At 41.3% G+C, this 22,696-nt stretch overlaps 1 protein-coding gene across 1 annotated transcript in view; it reads right to left on the bottom strand.

Annotated features, from left to right (window-relative positions):
• Window positions 1–7,136: 7,136 nt before the first annotated feature.
• Window positions 7,137–22,696, bottom strand: part of chchd6a (coiled-coil-helix-coiled-coil-helix domain containing 6a) — an 89,476-nt gene continuing 73,916 nt past the window's right edge. The window contains exon 8 of the mRNA XM_028583209.1: window positions 7,137–7,807. Within this exon, the coding sequence (XP_028439010.1) occupies window positions 7,784–7,807 (24 nt within the window). The 3' untranslated portion in view covers window positions 7,137–7,783. The remainder of the gene's footprint in view (window positions 7,808–22,696) is intronic.

The following is a 22,696-nucleotide window of genomic DNA, read 5'->3' as shown; positions in this document are numbered from 1 at the left end:
ATACTAAATTGAATAGCTGTGGATGCGGGGAGGGCCCTACAGTATAGAGGATGCCTGTGTACAGGGTCCAGAATTTTGTGCTATGCCCCTGTTGTGTTTTTTAACTTTGGACAGACCCAGGCAAGCTGCTTCCAGTCTTTATGCTAAGCTAGGCTAAACACATCCTGACTCCAGCTCTGTGCTTAATGCACAGACATGAGATTGATGTGGATCTTGCCATCTCACTCTTGGAAAGAAGGCTAATACGCACATTTATCAAAATGTGGAAGTATTCCTTAAAAATTAGCCTATGGGATGTCTATGTACTGTATTTTTTATTAGTAGTATTTTAACAGAACATTTTGGGCACAAGTGCTCACTGCTCATCGACATTTATCTATCTAGACAGCACCATTTTAGCTCCACAGAAGCTTCACTACAGGAGCCCTTTGTCCCTAAGAGAGAGTAATGACAATAGGCAGATAAAGGGAAGTCACCACATTAAACAGCATTAAGCCACTCAGTATCAGACGCATTACCAGGAGAGAAAGACGGAATGAAGAAAGGGATGAGAGGGGAGGGAAAATGACGGCGAGGCCCAGAGAAAAGAGCGAGGCAGTGATAAATCGCAGGACTAATCCGGGCTACTACAGAAGGATTAAATCGTTCTCTTGGTGCTCCGTCAGACAGCAGAGGTTAAGCAGACCGTTCTCTCCCTTTCCTGTTTTTCTTCTTTTCTCTCATCCCCTCAACCACCTTCTCTCCTTTTCTCATCCGTCTGGCATTAGAGAGGTTGAAGTCTTTAATCGGAGGAGCAATGTAGTGAGGAAGGCCTCTGCAGAGCACCGTACACACACACGCACGCATGCACGCACGCACACATGCACACAGACACACACACACACACACACACACACACACACACACACACACACAGTGTTGAGCAGATGGAGTGTCGGGCTAATAGATGTCAGTGTTTCTGATAATCTGACAGAGGGAAGAGATAGCAGAAAGAGTCATTGATTTCCCTTGTGGTAGGTGTGTATAAAGTGTGTGTGCATGTCTTGCGTATTTGTGTGTCTTATTGTCTGATTTCAAATTGTCTTGGGAAATAAAATAAACACCAAATTCTAACATGTTTTAAAAATTTCAAAATGATTCTATTATAGCATTTATATTCACACATTTCACGTTCATTTTTACATTTTGTGCATTATAATTTTGATCACACTAGTGTGTGTAGACTACTGGAGGGTTAGTACAGCGTGTTAGTACAGTACAGTGTATTAGACAGCATGTAATCCAAGATAATTCTATGTGTCAAGTTTTTGGGTGTTTTCCCTCAGTGACTGCCTACTGCCTACTAGTTAGCTGACACTATTAAACTAGAGGGGCCCTGAGTTAAAATGTAGTTAGGAAGTGGCTTGTATTATTTCAGTATATATTGTATTAACACATATTATGAAATCTGGGAAGGTAACATCACTAAGGAGCCCCAATGGTTAGCCATTTATAAATATTATATAAATTATTCCTATTACTGTTATTTGTATTATTCATGGGCATCCAACATTATTTACATACCAACTTCCTGGATTAGTTTTGACCTGCTGTAGCTGTTTTTTTCCCCCCCCTGTGCAATGAAGGATTATTGCCAACATTTCAAATGCACTTACTTTTAGTTTTCCCTCCAATTAAAACAGATAATCTGGCTAAGTGTTGGCTTGTTTACAACCTGTCTGATCTCCCCCTCCCCCTCCCATCTCACTGTTGTGATGGTGTCTTCGTCAGCAATTACTTTGGTCAGTAGCCTACAACGTTATAACTGATGGAAATGAAGGCCAACACTATGGACCCAAATTGTAATACACCAGAAATAATATTTAGTTTTTGGTGGAAATGAATTAAGACAAAGATATGTGAATGACATGGGAAAAAAAGGGAAAACACACCCTTTCAACACATGCATGTTAGGCTACTACTGTGCAATGTACATACACAAAATAAACGTGTCTCAACTGTGTATGCAGAGCTAAATCTCTAGTATGGGCTACACGCATTCCACACACACACACACACACACACTTACATTTCACAGAGAAGTTGTCACGCACTGAAATGTTCAGCTGTTTTAGACACGTTTTCTTGAAGCTGCAGATGAGAGAGATTTTTTTTTTTTTTTTTGCCACAACCATCCTCCTTGTGAACGGGTAATGACAGGCGTGGGTGTTTACCTCGGCACACGAAAAGGTTCAAGAAGACATCAGAATGCTCCTCTTTCTCTTTCTGTATTCTCGGTTCGACCCCCCCATCCTCCCTCCCTCCCTCCCTCCCCCCTGCATCCGCTCGCTCTGCGCTCCCTCCTTCCCCTCGCTGAGCTGGTAATTGGGTATGACACGGGATCAACAGGGAGAAAGCGAGGACGCATTTGAATGCGCCGAATGTCGTCTTCCTCACTTCTCTTTTCTAACCTGCTGCCTTCCAGCTCCCAGCCCGCGCTCACCGCTGTTACCGTAGCAACATCTGCGTGGCTGCATCCTCCACACCCCCGTGTCATTTCTTTTATTAAGATTGTCCGCTAGTGCCCAAACGTGTGTGTGTGTGTGTGTGTGTGTGTGTGTGTGTGTGTGTGTGTGTGTGTGTGTGTGTGTGTGTGCGCGTATGCGCGTGCAGCAGCTCGACAGTGAGGTGCGCGTGCAGCAGAGCGTTGCCAGCCTGAGCCGTGCTCCATGCCAATTAGCACGGAGCCTCACTACAGAATTGAACGCTACTGTGTGTAGGCTCCAACCTCGGGAAGAATTACCCCGAGCAGAGAAAATGCGGCCACTTGAGTCCAACTTGTTACATGAAGTCAATCAAGTACATTATTGCACACCTGGGTGCACCTCGGTGCTGCTCAAAGGGGATATCTCTGCTGGAGGAGTCACACAACTGCCACTCAAAAGTCCATACAGTTTTGATAATAAAAAAATAAAAAAATAAAAATCTATAAAAAATATTTCTTCTTCTCCTGTCGGAAAAAAGAGAATTACAAGTTACATGTTAAACCCTTGTGTTGTCTTCCCGTCAATCTTTTTTTTCGACGTTGTTGACGCCTTTTTTTCAGTTTTCTTTTGTTACTTTTTCCAACGTTTTAAATTGTTACATTTTTCTTCTACACATTTTCAGCGCTTATTTCGACGTCCCTTATTTTCTGATATAAAACAAAAATTGAAAACGAAGTCAACACAAGGGTTTGTTTTCAATCCAACTATATCTTTGTTTCTCATTTGATTGGAGCTCAGGCCTGAGGACAGCAGACTTCTTCTCTGTCCTAATTATCGCCATTGTAGTTCCCACCGGCTAAAAGGCTGAGGACTTTAAAAAAAAAAAAAAAACATTTTTAATACGAATGGATTACCTTAAAAGTAATAAAGTCATTCCAAAATTCACTGTCAAGCCATCTGTTGCATTATATACTGTACATGTTTTTTAATATGTGCCTATTTAGTAACGATGGAGGTTTTCCTTTGTGCATCCTGTCTTCAACGGTCGCTGACACAAACCAGGATCTGTCTGGTTTATCCCTCACAGACAATTTTATTCAAATGTTTTACAACAGAAGAGCAACTGGTGTATCTGTTTAGAGCTCAGCCTAGCAATCTCATGTTGTTTTAAGACGGTCAATAATTGTCCTTTAGTAGTCTACATCCACGACATTCCACTTCCGAGATTGCTCCATTGTACTGAATCTCAGTACTTAAATAAAAGTACCAGAGACATATTTACTTTAGTAAAAGTTCATGCTGTCGAACGATTCAAATATTTAATCGCGATTAATTGCGATTAATGTCATAGTTAACTCGCAATTAATCACACATTTATCTATTCTAAATGTCCCTTGATTTCTTCTCATTTTAATGCTCTTATCAACATGGAAAAGTGGATCGGCTTGCTTTGTGCTTCTGTCGCCTGGCTTTGAAGAGGGGCGGAGAATTGGCATCAGCTGTGTGCTTGGCCATCAAGTGGTATTTCAGACTGGACGCGCTGCGATGATAGCTCAGTTCACCACGACAAAACACACTGATCAAACAACAAGAGCTACGGTGAATTGTTCAAAACCTTTCTTTTTAGTAAACTCTGAGTACACAAACAATGTTGTCAGTGCTTTCGTTAAGGTGTAGAGCCCCTGGTGATACTTCGAGCAAAGTTTCCTGTTGTGTCGAGCCTTCTTAGTGTTTTAAAAATAGCGATTTTGAGGCTAGCATAAAAGTGCCCCTATCATTCCCATTCAAAAGGCCACTTGACCGAAAAACAAAAATACGGTAACTCTTAAAAGTGGCGCTTCCATCCTAAATATGCTTTTAAATGAAAGTTTGACTCGGGTACATTCACAAAAAGACCCTAGGTTGCATTTTGAGTTACACTTTCAGTACAGTAACAAAGTATTTGTATTTCGTTACATTTCACCACTGTCCGTTAGTGCCGGAAATTCCGCCGTGTGTCCTTCTATTTCGGCCAGATGTCCATTACTTTCCTCTTTCTTTGTGTTGGAATTTTAAACTCTGGTGGATTTCTGAGGACTATGGTTAACTGCTCCTCAGATCTCTGCAGGGTAAATCCAGACAGCTAGCTAGACTATCTGTCCAATCTAAGTTTTCTGTTGCACGACTAAAACAACTTTTGAACATACACGTTCCACCAAAACAAGTTCCTTCCCGAGGCTATTTTGTAGCCGCACCGTGGCTCCGTGCGGCGCCCATGAGATGATTGTGATCCTTTTAAAGAAATGCCAATAAACCAGAGCACGTTTCTCTCCCATCCCAGAATGCTGTGTGGACTAGCCAGTCCCTCCTCCGCAGCGCCGTGGTGTAAAGTGTGGCTAAGTGAGACTATGCCATGAGCAACCACAAACAATTTCATGTTATACACGGCACAAGTAGATTTCCACACAACAGCAGGACACAGTAAAAGGAGTTGGTTACCTTGCTGAGGAGTTGGAGGTGTGCAGCCGGTTGCCTTGCAGCTCTTCATCCAACAGCTCTCTGTGGCTGCTCCGTCTAGTGACATCACTTCCTGCAATAATTCAAACTGGTCCGTTCTCAGAAAATGTTGAAAATGACCATGCGTTGTTTTGTAGATGCGCTTTGGATCAATGATAGCTGTCAGCCTTGACTATTAAAGCAGCACCAAAGCACTTTTCCTCTTCGGTCCCCCTACAAGTTGGAAGCGGAATTGTCCATTACCGTTCTCATTCGAACTAAAGATCCACTACCCCAGGGGTGTCAAACTCAAGTTCCCTAAGGACCACACTAGAAAATGAGAATCACATCAAGGGCCAGACATAGAGTGTATTGCTTTTATGTCACGGGAAAAGTCAAATATCTTTGACCGAATTATTGCATGTCTCATATAGTCTTCTCTCTTACAGTTTGGTTGACAAAGAAAATGCCAAAAACGGTTGGAAAAAGCATCAAAAACACATGAAAAGTGACAAAAAGTAGGTGGGCCAAAATGTATTGGGAACCTAACTGTAGATAGGAGGCGGATCAAAATTAACAAGGGGCCGGATTTTGGGCCGTGGGCCTTGAGTTTGACACGTGTGCACTACCCGATCTGGCAAACTAGCACACTGCGGTTTTAGCCGATAAGAGGGCCACAAAGCAAATGCAGGAGTGCCGTTCACCCTGTTATGAGTTGATGAACCACTGAAACGATTTTGAAAACATTATTTTAAGGTACAAAATAATCTTTGGTGTTGCTTTAATTCACAATGAAAGCCACTGTATGCTTTACCAGTTGAAAGCTTTTAATGTAAACTAGCAGCAGTAGGAATTTCAGTTTGCATTAGCAGTAACTTAACACGGCTCAGTCAAACAGTGGCACTGATGTCCATGAGATAAAATGACTTAAAAGGTCCCATATTGTTAATAGTCAGATTTCCACGTCTTTCTGATTATGTGCCGGGTGACAAACTTTCACAGGGATGAATGGAAGCCCTCTCAGAACATGGAATCCAGTTGTCTTAATAAAGTATACCCAAAGGTCCTCCACATTACTAACCAGAATCCTGAGTGAACCTGCGTCTGTTTCTCGTGTGTTTAGCTGTTTCAGATTATGTATTGTCTTGTCCTCCTGGAGACATTTGGCATTGATCCCTTCACAGCCCTCAAACTCTTATCTATAAATTATAGTTGATTGATTAAAAAAGTTGAAGCTAATGTATGGTTTTCATTGTCACTATTTCATAGTAAAAAATTAGCTTGCGAGTTGTAGTCTGGCTTTGAAAGGCTCCGTCTACTAGCCCTGAATCATCCATACGCACCCTAGCGGCAGCAAATGTAATTTGCAGCCAGGGGGGTCTAGCAACTCTCCGTTGGCTTGCGAGCTGGAAAAACCAAACTCACATCGTGTATAGAGTCGGTGGGCGGGCTTATGGCTGCTGCTGGGAACAGCGATCTTACGAATCGGCTTTGGCCACGAATCTGGAAGACTTGGAGTTAAGCTTTTCTTTGAGAAAAGAACAAAGAACGGCACTGAAGTCATTCTTAAAAAAAGGAAGATTTGTTTTGCCGACCGGATACGGCAAAAGTTTAATCTATCAACTAGCTCCGCTACCTTCTTCGTTGCTCTGCCTGGTTGTAGCGTTGTCCTATTGCGTGCAGAGAGAATTTGAAAGACCGCCCCTCGGATTGAGCCCTGCCAAGGGTGAGTTCCCAGACCCAACATCTTGATGTGGGTCTGGCTTGTCAGGCTCTCAGTCTACAGTAGCTAGGGAACATCGACATGTCAGTCACTGCCGTGCCCTTGGAGGATTCAACTGTGTGGCGTAGCTCGTTGAAGGTGTCCTCTTATTTTACTATTGTTCTGTGAAGCACTGATGTTTTAGTTAATTATGATTTACAGAGGAGCTATGCATTTCATTTGAGGAATCAATATATCACTAGTTAAAATGAAATGTACTTAATAATTTAAGAACTACACATATAAGCTGCTGCCTACGTTGTTACTCAGCTCTATTTTAACATGTTCTAGTAATTTCATCATGAAAAAGCCATCTAAATAAAGGCTTTTTAACTTTTTGCTAGAAGAGCACCTTGGACCTTTCTTCTTTTTTTTACTCATATAAGCTGGTTTAGTAGTCCTGATGGAAAATGTAAAGACACAAACATGACATGTCACAGGATATGAATGGTTTAATAAAATCATACAATACATTACAGGTCTGATGGATTTAAGTCATGGCCAGGATTACCTGAGCTTATTCCTGTGTTGTTTAAAAAAAAAAAAAAGAAAAAAAAATACAAAACCGTACAACTCAAAAGCAATTCAACTTAATACAGTTCTTTTTGTCAGAACAAGGACGGCCCCTATGCACACAATTAATCTCACACCTTAAATTGTTTTTATAATTTTTCATCCCAACAAAAGGAAGCAGAGTTTTTGACGTTTAAACTGAATTTCACATTCAGATGATGGAGGAATGACCCTGAATGGATTTTTACAACCCGAGTCTTAGAAATACTTTCAGCTGATCTTGTGAATAACAGAATTGAAAACGTACTGACTCAGACCATAAATGTAATATGCACACTCATTTCCTTTTCCAAAGCTTCCCGGTAGAATGTAGCACTGCAGAATAGTAGAGCAATTTCACCGGATGATACCGCAGATAAATAGCATAATAAGAACGTTTTAAAAACAAGGCATGCTAACAGCAAATCAACTCTCTCACAATTCAAAACAGGAAAGCGACAAGTGCCGCTCTTAGTGCCAAAGTAAAAGCCTTCGTCAAATAACTGTTTTACCCTGTCCCACCCTCTCTTCATCCGTGGTTGACGAGCAGGTTCTAAGAAAAAAAGAGAAAAAAATATGGTGAATTACTCCTGCCGCACCCTCCGATCTTTGAGATGCTCTTAGGTGCAAGGACTGTCCATGTTTTGTGCACACTTTTCCAGCTTTAACTATCCACAACTGAAAGGTCAGACCTGCTAATAGTAGGGATTATCTCAGTAATGGAGAAAAGTGAATCTGTTGATGTAGTCGGTTTGTTTTTTGTTGTTAGAATTTCACAAGACTGTTCCCCTTGACATACTGAAAGATTTGGCAGGTGTTTTGACCAATGGACTTAAAGGTTTAGCCATTTCGTGCTACTTTACAAACATTCTCTCACACAAAGTTCTGATTGCCAGACCTCTTTCCCAGCTGGTTCTTTTTTCTAATATTAGTCCGTTTAATCTCTTTCCACAAGGTGTTTACATTACTTTGTCTTGTCATTGAGTGTTGGGTATTTTTAAGAGCAGCAGAGTTTGGAACGTGGAAGAATGAGGGGAAATATATTAACAGAGGGTGTGTTATTGGCTGGCAACAAACACAGCCAATCATACAGCTCTTCTCATTTCCTTTTCAAATCAGTGCAATCCCCACAAATGCATTTAGACGGTCTCATAATGGAGGGGAGAGGTGAGGGCAATGACTGCAGAGTTGTAAGATGCAAAAATATCTGTTTGACCCAAAATATGTCGCAATGGTAGAAGATGTCCCTTGTTAATAAAACTTCTCTTTTAGGTTGCTGTTTTGTGCATCTACAGCAGGTATGTATCTATGTACAGGGTTATATTAAGGATCAGTCTTGCTGGTGACACTATGTATGAGATCTACTAAAGTATGCATGTATGTATGTATGGTAATAATAATAATAATAATAATAATAATAATAATAATAATAATTTATACTTTATTAATCCTGCAAGGGAAATTACAATGTTTTCAGTCTGTTGTTAGAACACATATTACACACAGGCCTGAAATATACACACACATGCTCAGTAACTACACAGGGTGATAATGTCAGAGTGAGGGGGCTGTATCTGTCGATGGACAGGCGCCCCGAGCAGTTGGGGGTTCAGTGCCTTGCTCAAGAGCACCTTGGCAGTGCTCTTGAGGTGAACAGGCACCTCTCCCAGCTACCAGTCCACCACCATACTTTGGTCCGTATGGGGACTTGAACCAGCGGTTCCCAACCCAACTCCCTACAGACTGAGCTGCTATCTATCTATCTATCTATCTATCTATCTATCTATCTTCTCATTTACTCTATCCGTACACCCTAACATTCTGTTCATCGAAGGCCGATGTAATAACCTAGCCTATCATGCCTACTTAACTTCTACTTTAAACCAGCTACATGCAATTGATCCAAGCAGCGCCACCTCCATGATTCAACCAAAGACCAATAAGGTCCTTGAAACCCTAGCATCTCATTGTCCCTGAGAGAACACCACAGGTATGACACCATTATCCACGCTTTTGTGCTCTTCCATGAAATAGCGATTATCATTTAGCACCTTGAAATCCCGGTAACATGACCCTGAGAGAGAAACTTATCATGCCAAGGTGATAACCAGCCAATTTGTATATAGCTTTGCCACCACGCAGACCTATACCTATAACCATGGAATGCAACCTATCAAAATGATCAATTAAAGCTGGGTGATATACAGCACCTTGTTAGTGAGATGGTCTCAACAGAACACATTGAGTTATAGAGTAAGAAGAGGATGCTCATGGGCGACAAGAGAGAATATCTAACAAGATGGCTCCTAGCTATGATTATATAAGCTGATTACCACAGGAAGACTCGACCCTGACTACTTACAGATGTGACGCATTCAGCTCCAGACACATGCAGTGTATTTATCAAACAGTTTCTAATTACTGCATATTCCTTTAAGGAAGGATCAAGCAAGTAATAACTGGAAACTGAAATACTGGATTTATTAAGGTCACACAATTTGCAGAGATAAAATAGCACAGATGGGATTTACACAAGCTGCAAGAAGGATTGTGGTTGAAAAAGAAATGTGCATTAACCTTTATTCTGCAGAAATCTAAACAACATCAGACAGAGTGAGCACATCACAAACATATCTAGAGATATGGACTGTATCAGTTACCTAACAAGAGTAAAGCATGATTCATGCTTGTTCTCCTTCTCCATACACAACATGAAATCAAGGAGAGAGTTAACTTTTCGTGCTAGAGATTTCCCACCGTGATCAGAAAGCGGAGGGGAGACACTTTGGTTCTCTTACTACGCCTCTAGAGTCGGTACTCGCTCCGAAGCTAATCACTGTCACTCTCTCACTCGCTCTACCACACTCCACACACACACACACAGCTATTCTCTAAAAGAGATCGACGCACACACCAAGTATAAACTTCAGGCCACTTACGTATGCTACGACAAAAGCTCTGAGTGGAGCCTCCGCATAGCATAAATCACGTTTAAGAGTCTACAGCCATGTTATCGACTATTGCTAGCTTAGTTTAGCACCTTAACATTAACATGCATTGCATAAAGCAAACATATTTGTACACTACCATATTGATAAGTGCATTGAAATATATCCTTTTTAAAGTACATTGAGAACAGACAATAAATTTGAGATTAATTTCTGAATATCAACAACCATTGGAATGTTGGCCACGACATATGGTACGGATTAATGTACCCGTCAAAAAAGAAAGCACAACTTTGGTGATTCTCTGACTTTTTAATATGGCACCATAATCAGGTCAAATGTTGTCCATTACTTTGGTTAATGATCAAATACCTGCAAAACTAATGACATTCCCACCAGTCTTAGAAGTACTTTTTTATTTATTGCTAATTTGCAAATGTTAGAATGATAACACGCTAAACTAAGATGGTGGAGAGGGTAAACATAACATGTCATTAAGAGCAGGATAGCATGCTGACATTAGCATTTAGCTCAAAGCACCACTGTGCCTAACTGCAGCCTCACAGAGCTGCTTGCATGGCTGTAGACTCTTAATCTTGAGAACTCACCCTTTGATCTACTATATTTGGAAAACTGAGGATAAATTAAAAGAGTTGTACTTTGCTTATGCACTTGTGTTTATATGAAAATAAGGATTTATATGGTGAAAACATTTCACACATGCCTGTAACATTTGCTTTGGTGTCCCAGTTAGATATTGATCAGGCTCAGCACTGCTGAGGGAGGGAGTAGGGTTGTTTCTGATTGACTACTAGTCCCACTGAAGTCCTATAGCTGCAGTAAATTCTCAATGTGGAACAATGCAATTAGCTAAATTGACTAAAGGCTCGGGGTGCAATGACATTAAACGTACAATATGTAAATTTCTGCCGCTAGGGGTCTCTCAACCAAAACAATGGACGGTAAAACTGGAATTTTGATGACGTTGTGAAGTTGCGTGGAATTATGGGAGTTTTTAGTGTTGAACACCTTTGCTTCCGGTTAGAATGCATCAATTCACGGACGAGTTTACCCATTCAAGTTTATTCACGTTACGTTTATTCATGTTATTCTAATAAAATAGCTGCAGTTTCCCCAACATAATTACATTTTTCTTGATTAGATTTATATTTATATTTATATAGACCAGTCAGCTAGTGAGCCAGCAAGCTAACAGTAGCCAGCAGCTAAAACACAAAATATTTCACATATCAATGTCACCTTTTGGATGGTTTCAACACTGGGGCGGACGGGGTTTGTTGTAACGCTAGCTAGCTACTAAACGAGGCTGAGAGACGGGTGTGGGTGGGGATTGTCGGGGGAATCTCCGCGATAGCGAGCCAGGACGTTCGATGCCTGTTGTGCAGCAGCAGAACATCTCCCAGCTGCCCAGAATTACCTCCCCTTCACTTTTCAGTAATCTTAACTTTTCGTTTTGGTGCTTAACCCACCTTTTGTCGGGTTAATTAAGCTAACCGTAAAGACAGCTAAACGCGAAGGGGGGAGAAATTCGGCAGGGAGGAGATTTTCGGCACATACACCGGTAGCGCTACGGAGATGTAGCTAGCTACCGCTATGGATGGCCGCTGTTGTGACTCGGTGCTGAGTCTGATATAGTCTGTTTCCTGACGTTTAATTAAACTGCCGTTAGTGTCGTAAGCACCAGGCACTGGAGATAAGTTCTGGCCGGGGGTTGCTGTAATGGAAGTAGCTGGCTGATAGCTGACTGGGGGTAACGGTAACTAGCTAGCTTTATGTCCCGGGGCTGTTGTCAGCTGTCATCCCAACTGAGTCTCTCTGCGCCAGGGGAGTGAGGCAGACAGACCGGGGTGTGCTACTTTGGCTAAATTAGCATTGGATTAATCGTCTATCTATACAGCTAACGTTAACGTTACTAGTGAAGTTATTCGTGGGTTAGCTCAGTCCTGTTAGCTGTGGTCGAAACAGTCATACTAAAAATAACTATTAGCGTGTTGAACGATATTGTAACCTCAATTTTACCCACAAAGCTTTAGCATAAAGACTGGAAAGGGGGGGATTACTGTGATAAAAAGTGGGATGTAATTAATCACAAAATGATGCTGTATGGCAAAACAAAAGCAGTATTACGGTTACAAGTATTTTTTTTCTGTGACATTGTATGATTTACAATTACTCCTAAACGTATCATCTTGGTGCCAGTGTTCTGACGGAAGTTAGAGTAACTGGAGGGTGAAAGGTTACTGTATATGACGCCACTGACGGGCGACTAAAGGAAACATGCCATGTCTGAAAATAAAATAACAGATTTGGGTTTGACATTTGGTGGAAACATTTAGGATAGTGTAAGAACACAACTCATAAAAATATATAACATAGGTATGGTCATTTTTAGACATTTTAAAGCAGAAATGTTACATATTGTACCTTTAAGTCAGTAGGTAAAGAAGCAGATTGCATGTTTCGTACTGTACAGTGTGTGCATGTATGTGTGTGTAGAGAGGGGCATGGTATCTGTTCTTAGCACCACAGACAGAGGTCACTCCAGCTGTGAAACTCAAACCATTAAAACCACAGAGAGACTCACAGAGCAGGGTGATCAATATGGCTCCCCACCTCCTTCACTCCTCTCATCTCCTCCCTCCGATTCCCTCTCCTCAACTTCCATTTTCTCCCCATTCTTCCACTCCACGACTGCCATCTGTTCTCTTCTCATCTACTCCTCTAGCCTTCCCTCCCTCCATCTTCTTTCCTTTCTGCTCTATTCTGTGCTTCACTGGGTACAAGGATGCAAACCTGCGAACATATTTTCTTGCCTCATTTAAACTTAGTTTAAATTAGCTTCACTGAAAGCTCCGTTACAGATTACGAACGAAACGGCTCACTTTAGAGAGAAACTATGCAACAGACGCTCTCAAACAATGTGTGTGTACGTTCAGCAGTGAGCCTGCTCTTGACCATTCAAAGGAAGAGGGAAAGGGTAAACATGTAATTGCATGCATACACAAACAGAAACACTAAAGGATAGGAGGTGGTGACATGTCACCCGTACCATCACAGTTTGTCGGCTCTAAAACAATATCGTTGATATGTAGATGTGGACCATGGGTCAGTGAGTCACTTGTGTCTTGCATGGTGCCTGCAACTTTCAAGATAAAAAAAAAAAGTATATAAATATTTCCTTTGAAATAACTTTACAAAAATATGTAGACCTGCAATAAAAATGAAAACGAAAACCTCCTTTGCTTTCTAGAACATAGAAATGAAAAAATAGACTACCAAGCACCTGTGTTGTGGTTCCCCATTCTAAAACAAAGATCTATTCTATGTATTTGCTTATGTTTATGCTTATCAGTGGCAGTCTTTAATGACATTCAATGTAAACTAAACTAAAAATGTGATAACATGTAATTTCCAATCTCAAAAATAACTTTGAACCTCACCATTTAAGCCAACATGGAAGTCCTTAAAGTGGTCGGAAAAATGGACATTTGAACATCTACAACTCTCCATGACAACGGGACGAACTTCATCTGCCAATGCAAATTTTGCAATATGGTTGAAACTCTAGAACAGCAAGAAAATGGACCTTGTAGTCAGATTGTTTTCTCAAATCTGAGATAAGCTTATCTCTGCAAAGAGAGCGCCTTAAAATATTTTGCTTCACTTTAGCAACCTGTTACATTGGTCTAATTTAATTTGCACGGGCAACATAATTTGTTCGCTTCAGATATGACAAATATATTTAATAGTGGGTAATTCACACAGAAAGAGTTGTGTGTTGTGTTGCAGAGATTCAAAGCAATTTGATTAAGAGGGTAACATGATGGAAGGAGAGTGGATGAGAACACATACTGCAAAGATTGTCTCCACTAACAAAGTTCATTTCAGGCTACCAAGATAATCGGCTTTCTCCACTCCTGTCAAGGACAACTTATGACTACTTTCATTATCAAGTAATCTGTAATTATTTTTTCAATGAATCAATTACCCCACAATTCAAAGATATTGAATGAACGATGATATAAAACAAGTAGCAAATCCTCACATATGAAAAACAGGAAACCATAATTGAATTTTTTAATTACTGATAAATGACTTCAAACGATTCATCCATTATCAAGTATAAAGCAGAGAATAGCCTCTGTTTTGATGAAGCTAATGAGGATACTAAAAAAAAAATAACAATTCAACTTACCAAAGCATACTTTAGATGCTTGTGTACCATAGACTATACATTACTGTATGCTTCAGTGCAATGTTTAGGATAGTCTATTTTATGACTAAAGTTAACAACAATGTAATTGTTTAATGGTGTACTACTGGCAACAGCATGAACAGCAAAAGTTATCAATACTGGGTTCTGAAAATGGTATCTGTGCACTACTCTATAAAAAAATTAAATAATAAAGAAAATGTTGTTAACACCTCACAACTCACCCACTAACAAACTAATGGATTTCCCACCTGTTGCTCTAATTGCAGATCCACCCTGAGTTAAAGTAGTCAGGGACTTAGAAGACTTGCTGGGGTTGCACCACACTGCCTCCCAGATAGCGCAACGATATCTGGGCTTTTACAACGAGCCTATTTTCATTTCATGTGGCCTGGCCGGCAGATCAGAGAAGAGTGAGGGGAGTGGAGAGAGGGGCGAACACTGTAGGAGATACAAAGAAAAGAAAAAAAACTAACAACAAATAGAAAGTCAGGAGAGGTAGAAAAGCAGAAGTCTGCCTGTTCTCCTTTCTGCCTGACCCAGCCTGGGAGCCTGGACTCAATTGGAAATCCATTTTATCTGATGACTGGCAGGCAATTGGGGCTCCCAGGTGATGGGCTGAGGCTCTGTGGTTGATAGGCCTGACCACTTGCACTGCTGAGGGATGGAGATGTGGGGCGGGGGGGAAGTGAGGATGAGAACACATACTGCAAAGATTGTCTCCACTAACAAAGGCTACCTAGATTCCTCCACTTCAATCCAAAATATAATAACAGATGTTTTGTTTGTCAATTTTTCTGTTCATTATCCTTGCAAATAATCAATAAGTCCAAAACCCAAAAGATATTCAAATGACAATGAAAATAAAAGAAATAGTGACAGTACATATATTAAAAATGATGGAGACAGAAACAAAATGGTGACAAGCTTGGATGACATCATATATCAATTAAAATAACTCTAAAATCAGCATATTTCTTAGACTGTTGGAAAATAAAATTGTTACATGCTGCTAGCAATCTCTACCACACCTTCCGTGTTGACTAAAAATGACGTGGCTGGGACGGATACGTCACTTGCAAAACAAAAGAAAATGGCCCCCTCCTCCCTTCCAAACACAATGCCGGACAGAATACCAAAGCGAAACGTAATGGCAAAGTATCGGATTGCCTAAATTAATACAGTAGTAGCCATCTAAAATTGCTGGGCCGTGATGCGGGTCCCTGCTGTGTATTTGGCTGGTAATCCCTTGATGATGTAGCAAATGCGGCGGCGCTTCGTAATGCTCCTAAGCACAGTGTGTAGAAACCAGATAGATAAACGGTGTATCTATCCGCCAAGAGGAGCTGTGATTAAGGAAGATGAAACGGTTCACTGCCATCAAACTGCTGTCGTGTTACCATTTTACTTCAAGTTTGCCCATTGACCTTTTCATTGACCCAGTACGCCTGAAATCAGCTGTTCTTATCATATTTGATGTGTGCAAAGGAGGCCAATACTTTTTTCCCTAGGATGGCAAAGTCATGATCAGCCTTACTCTGCCTCTGATTGGCTAGTTTAGCACAAGGAGTGAGGTCGGTTAGGTTAAGAATATCAGGGTAAGCCAGTAAGAGGCAGAGTTGGGCGGGTCATTTCTTCGCCATCTTGGGAAAAATAATATTGCGTGAGGGAGTGTGCTTTCCACATACTTTTACTGAAGCTCTAGGAGCATGCTAACACACGGAATTAAAACATTGAACATGGTGTATCGATTATACCTGCTTAACATAGGCATGTTAACGTTGTCACTGGGAGCATGTTAGCATGCTGACATTAGCAGTGAGCTCAAAGCACCACTATGCCTAAGTACAACCTAACAGAGCTAGCATGGCCGTAGACTCCTACTGCTAGATTCCATCAGGCACGGCTGTGCCGCCGGAGCAATCGTGGCAACTCAAGACCATGCTTGTGATAGCCAGGAGTAGCTATCTGCTCTGCTCCGATAAAAATATGCTCTATGTCTATTTATATCTATATCTATCTATCTATCTATTTTGACGGAGCCGCGGGGCCTTGCACAGGCCAGGCAGGAGGTGAAGCAGCTAGAGCATCCGGTCAATAAAAGATTTTTTCACTACACTATTTTAACAACTAAAACACAGCCACAAGTCTTTGATCCATGTCGTTTATAAGTGGACTAAATGGAAGAACCCATTTAACTACGTAGACTACTTATTTGTATAGTAGAAGCACAGATATCTAGGAAAGAAATCAACTAAATCCGCAAGTTGGATAGGCAAAACGCTTTGCTTCTGAAACGTTACCGGTGTGGTATGACGCACGGTGGAGGACAGAACAAAACCACGATGCAGCCGGAACATGGTGCATCCGTGCCTGGAGGAATCCTGGCGTTGTCTTGTCATATTACTGAAAAGTTCACTCTTACTGGAGAACAGGAGAGTTGCGATATACAGAAGTATACCTTACTGCTAAGACAGTACTGGGAAGAAGTGTAACCTTAGTATGTGCAGTTAGTGTAAACCGATATAGCAAACAGATATAGCAGATACTACCCTGGCATTAACTGTAAGGCAAAACTTTGAATTATGTCAATTGGAAGCACAGATTAAGATCTTACGATTTTACTGGATGAAAAACATACAAATGACAAGTTAAATTAGTCGTTTTCGTACAATTCAAATAAGCAGCTGCCTTTGTTACATAGACCAAGAATAACTGCTGTTACCACTATAAAAAAGCAATTTCAAAGTTTCACTTGAAAGTGTCAACACAGCTCTGGGAGCAAACAATAACACAATGGTATTTATTTATTTACAAAAAGGCCAGGGAATAAAAAAAATAAAAAAATCAATCAATCTATTTGGGAGTACAGGGTGTGAATTGGAGAGCAATCACAAAGGAGAAGCAGGCCTCAAGTCACAAAGAGAATGAGGAAGTGGAGAGAAAGACGGAAAGAGAGGCTATTACAAAGTGGACTGTTCTGATAATGGCGCGGCTGCTTCGAGGCAAACAAAAGCCAGTGAAAAACCCAACTAAAAGCCTCGCTGTTGTCCTCTCTTATCCCAGCTGGTGGCCTTGGTTCTCACAAAACCTCTTGCTAAGCGTGCCAGAGAGGGAGTGATGAAATGCTGACCAGAATATTGGTGTAAAATGCCATCAGGAAGAAAAAAAACAAAAACAGAGTGTGTCAATTGCTCATGCAGCCGAGGTGGCTTTCAACAGAACACAATATAGGGCTATGATGGGACCCCCATCAGAGGGTGCAGAAAGAGGGAGAGAGAGTGGCGCGAGCCGACAGGCGTGGTGGCGCTCTGAAAGGTCAGAGAGGTGTACAAAAGCTGGTGAAAATGCCTCCCTCGGGAAGCAATTGTGAGTACCCTCAACTCTACCCCCTCCCTCCATGTCTCCACACCCCCGACTCTCCCCTGGTTTGAAAGCCCTGAGGCGTCTTGAGGGCCACGAGGCAGATAAAGGAGGAAACGGAGGCTCTAGATTTGGCTTGATGTGCTGTTCGATCGAACACTGCAGTCCAACAAAAGACAAGGAGAGGGAAATACAGGAGCGGGAGGGAGGGAGAGAGGGGGAAGGACTGGGACCGAGAGAGAGAGAGGAGGCTCGGCAGGCATCGCTTAAAGAAAAAGAGAAAGTAAGAGAAAGTTCCATGTGTGACACAACAGTGGCTGGAGTGTGGAGGAGGTACACACATTCATTGTCAAAGACAGGCACATGCATTTCTTTAAAAACAAGAAGAGTAAGGTTGTGATGATTTATATAAATAGGTTTGTGATGCCTTTTATTTGAAAGCCCTCAGCTTTCTATCTTAGTGAGCCAATTTTCACAGCACTTGAGTCTGAGGGGGAAAAATGAAAAGGTGAAGAGAAGCCTAATTCACCACCTTAATGCTTAAATGTACAGTGTTGTTATTTCAGCGGAGTGCTTAATCGCCAGATAAAAAAAAAAATACATCCCACAGGGCACGCAACACAAGACAGACAAACAACAAAAGAGAGAGAGAGAGAGAGAGCAGATAATGACGCTCGGCGGTGATTGGTTGTGATCGTCTGTACGATGATCAATGCCGGCTTGAAAGGAGGCAACGCTGATGGTTTATGACAGAGGGAACAACTGCCGACAGTATGAAAATGAAATCAATAAGTCAACTGCGGAGCAGGGAGAGACAAATGAAGGAGGCGGCCGAGAAAAAGAAGAGAGGGGTTTAGAAAAGAGAAACAGATAGGAGAAGACAGAATAAAACAAGAGAGACAAAGAGAGTGGAGTAGACACAGAGAAAAAGGGGGGGAAGCAGACAGACAGACGTGGAAGCTAGATGAAAGGTGTTGGTTTAAAGGAAGCAGAGGCAGAAAAACAAAATTGACAGACGAAGGAAGATTCATTAAAGATGGATAAAAAAAAAAAAAAAAAGAGACTACAGTGAAAACAAACTGACGAACAATACGACAAACCAACTGACAAAAACTTTCCTCCAAACCCAGGGAGCTGATGTAAGTGTACTTGGGCATGTGTGAATGTATGCTCAGGTAACCTTACACAGGAAGAGTAAGGTGTAAGGACACATTCTCTCAACGGTATAAACCTTCCTCATTATTGGCACTCTGACAAGCAGGGGAACTATGTGTGAAAATGTTATTTGTATGAAAATCTTCGACAAAGTAGAACATTTTGTATTTCAGCTTTACAGTGAAAAATGCCTTGTTTCTTGCCTTCATGTCCGAAAACTGGACTCACAGATTCACATGAGTTCTTGTGGCCTGGTGTGTAGGTGTGTGTGTGTGTTTTTGTAGGTTTACACTGACATTAATGACCTGAACACTATCCCTCTATCTCCGTTAATACATTCTCCAGCGCCAAACTCTTCAGTGGACCCAACACACACACCCACACAGAAACACACACTCGAGGTCATTGAGCCAAAATGTACCGTGGCACAAACATAACGTGAGTTCAGACACAGGTCGAAGTGACCATACCATTTGATATATTTGTATGAATTTGTGCCAGCCAAAGTCATAAAGGAAACATTCAGCGACAAAGAAAAGAGAGACACTGCAACTGAGAAATTCACAGTTATAAAAAAAAAAAAAAACCCTGAACATCCTTCATTTGCATCTGCATATCGTCTTGTCGGCAGTGCTGTAATGTGTACAAAGTAGAAATACTTCCTTACTGTACTTAAACCTAAATTGTGTAATTTTTGGAGTTGATTCTTGGCAAAAAAAAAAAAAAAAAAAAAAAAGTATGTGCTCATTCATGTGTAATTATTTGTTTTTGTTTCACATAATTATCTGTAAGTGCTGTTCTCCAAATCAATCTCACTTTACAATATTTATAATTCATTAATTCGTTCATTCATTCATTCATTCATAACATGCATGAATGAAAAAAAAGGAACAGGAAGAAGAAAAAATCTTATGGTACCTGTCACTTATTTGTGCACAAAAAAAAAAAAAAAAAAAAAAACAGCTGCTTCATGAGTGGATCAACCCCAATCCTAACCCCAAACACCAAAAATGATCAGTACTACCTATCTTTACATTTAATTATCATCATTTTAAGCATATTAGTCATCTTTTTTCTTATAACATTCCTGTATTTTTTTCTTATACAAATTCTTAAATTTACAAACACTATCGCAGCACCTCAGTTCATAGTCCAATGTGTTCCACAGTTTAACTCCATAAATGGACAAACACCTCTGTTTTTGTGTAGTACGTGTGAAAAGAGTTTTAGAATTACTTCCACCAACTAATCAAAGTATTCTCGTAAGCGTAGAATCTGACATTTAGGATCATTCAGAATACATATGAGCGAGTCGCTCGAATGACGGCGGGCATGTAGCGCCTCCATCTTTAAAATACATTAGCCAAAGAGAGACATACCTCCGCCTTTCGCACTTTTAAACTCAGTGGCACCGTGACGAATGCCAGGGGGAGATTACTTGCCAAGGAAGCGAAAAAGAGAATTAAGGTCCCATGGCATGCAAATTTCACTTTATGAGGTTCCCCCAGCCTGCCTATGGTCCCCCAATGGCTAGAAATGGTGATAGGTGTAAACCGAGCCCTGGGTATCCTGCTCTGCCTTTGAGAAAATGAAAGCTCAGATGGGCCGATCTGGAATCTTCTCCTTATGAGGTCATAAGGAGCAAGGTTACCTCCCCTTTCTCTGCTTTGCCCGCCCAGAGAATGTGGCCCACCCATGAGAGAGAGACATCATGGCTTTCAAACAAGCAAAGTGGCAGTTGGTCAAGGCCACACCCCCACCCTCCACCTTGCCCCCCCCCCCTCCTCCTCAATAGCTACAGACACAGAAATGGCACATACTAAAGAAAGCTGATTGAGGGACTGGCTCTAGTGGCTGTAATTCTGCATCAAGGCTGAATTTTGGGAAAGAGACTTCAGATACAGTATTAGGGGACCACTAAGGTCTATATAAAAGCATCCAAACAGCACCATGTCATGGGACCTTTGATATTGGAGTGGCTAGAACAGCTGCGTGTAAACAATGGAGTTTTTGATGTTTTTTTTTGTCACTTTTTCTGATTATTTTGGTCCTTTTTTCAGGATTTTTGTAGCTTTTCCAACATTCGTCACTTTTTTCAACGTTCTTTTGTCACAGTTCTGATATAGAAAGTTTTTGTAAACTGGTCAAATTTGACCCGAGGACCACAGGAGGGTTAAGTCAACGTGGACATTTGCGCCAAATTTGAAGACATTTTCTCAAGGGCCGAGAGATCACGTCCATGTGAATGGGTCCGACGGACAGATGGACAGACGGACAGATGGACAGACGGACAGCTCAAAAACATAATGCCTCCAGCCACGGCTATCGCCGGCGCAGCGGCACGATACAACTTTTGATAGACCTCCATCACTACACACGCATTGTACCGCTGTGTTCTGGCAAGTGTTCAGTCAACTTCTGTTCAACACTGTGAGCTGGGGGTGAAGAAAAAAGTCAAAGGATCCCTTAAAGCTTTTTTTTTCTCTTCTTGTCTGTAGGCAGTCACAGCTAATGAGGCACAAACAGACCTTCAACTGAGAGCAGAAGAGAAAGAAGAATCTGACAAAAAAAAATTTGCTGCAAATGAACGTCATCTTTTTGAAACAATTCAATGCCTTTGCAAAAACTGGTAGCAAACTACTTCTTAACAAAATTTGTTAAGATTCCTGTTTTCTCTAGTGGGCAGGACGTTGATGTGGTGGTTGAAGCGCAGAGTCACAAATAGAATGTCAAAGGACAAAAAGTGGTGTCTGCTCCATGGCACATCAACTTTGTAGAAAAGTTCTGCAATTTGAAAGAAGATATAAAAACACTGCAAGACTTTAGCCCCAATTAAAGCAACCTATACTAATTTAGAAGCCTGGTGTGAAACTCCCATTCTCTGAGACGGTTACTCTCAGAACAAATGAAATGGAGAGAAACTCTGTTCCTTAATAAGGGCCTAGTTTAAAGGAAGCTACAAGACACTGTGGTATTTATTCACGCATAGCAATGAGGTGAATGTGGAGGTTGACTACTTATTGCTTCATAGATTTTGTGTAAAAAATTTAGTACATACTTAAGGGAAAGACTGTATAAAACTTTATCTGTGTGTGTGTGTGTGTGTGTGTGTGTGTGTGTGTGTGGTCAGTAGCAGGTCCAGCAAGCAGCTGAAAACCCTCATTCTTCTTCATTAGTGTTGACTGCTGTGGAGCCTGCCATCTCTCTCTCTCTTTCTCTCTCTCTCTCTCTCTCTGCATCTTTTCATCCTCTGTCCATCTCTAACCCTTCCTCCACAAGCACTTACCATCTCCTCGTGGTACCTACCCATGTTTCCGTTCTCGTTTTTTCCCCTCACGATACTCACTTACTTTCTCCCACAATGCTCTCCCCTCTGACATGAACCATATTCCTTCTCCACCCCATCCTCTTTCTCTCCCCTCCAGCACATCTGTGTCTTCCTCCACCATTTCTCTCTCTCTCTCTCGCTCAACGGCGCTCCTACCCCATTTCCCATCATCCCTCGTCTGCCTCCACCGCTGTTCTTCAACTGCCCACCTCCTCCTCCTCATCATTTTCTACTCACTTCTGCGCATCTCCCCATTTCCTCACATCGCTTCTTCAATTGCTCAGTGTTTACCATCAGGTTTACAAAGCACAACTCTTTTTCTTCCCCTAAGCTACTCATATTTTTTCCCCTATATATTTATCCTCTTTTTTCCTCATGTTCCTTCAACTGGTTCATTTTCTTGTAATGTCTCTC

Source organism: Perca flavescens, chromosome 7, assembly GCF_004354835.1.
Source record: "Perca flavescens isolate YP-PL-M2 chromosome 7, PFLA_1.0, whole genome shotgun sequence".
NCBI classification, from domain to species: domain Eukaryota; kingdom Metazoa; phylum Chordata; class Actinopteri; order Perciformes; family Percidae; genus Perca; species Perca flavescens.
This window is presented reverse-complemented; position numbering and strand designations above follow the sequence as displayed.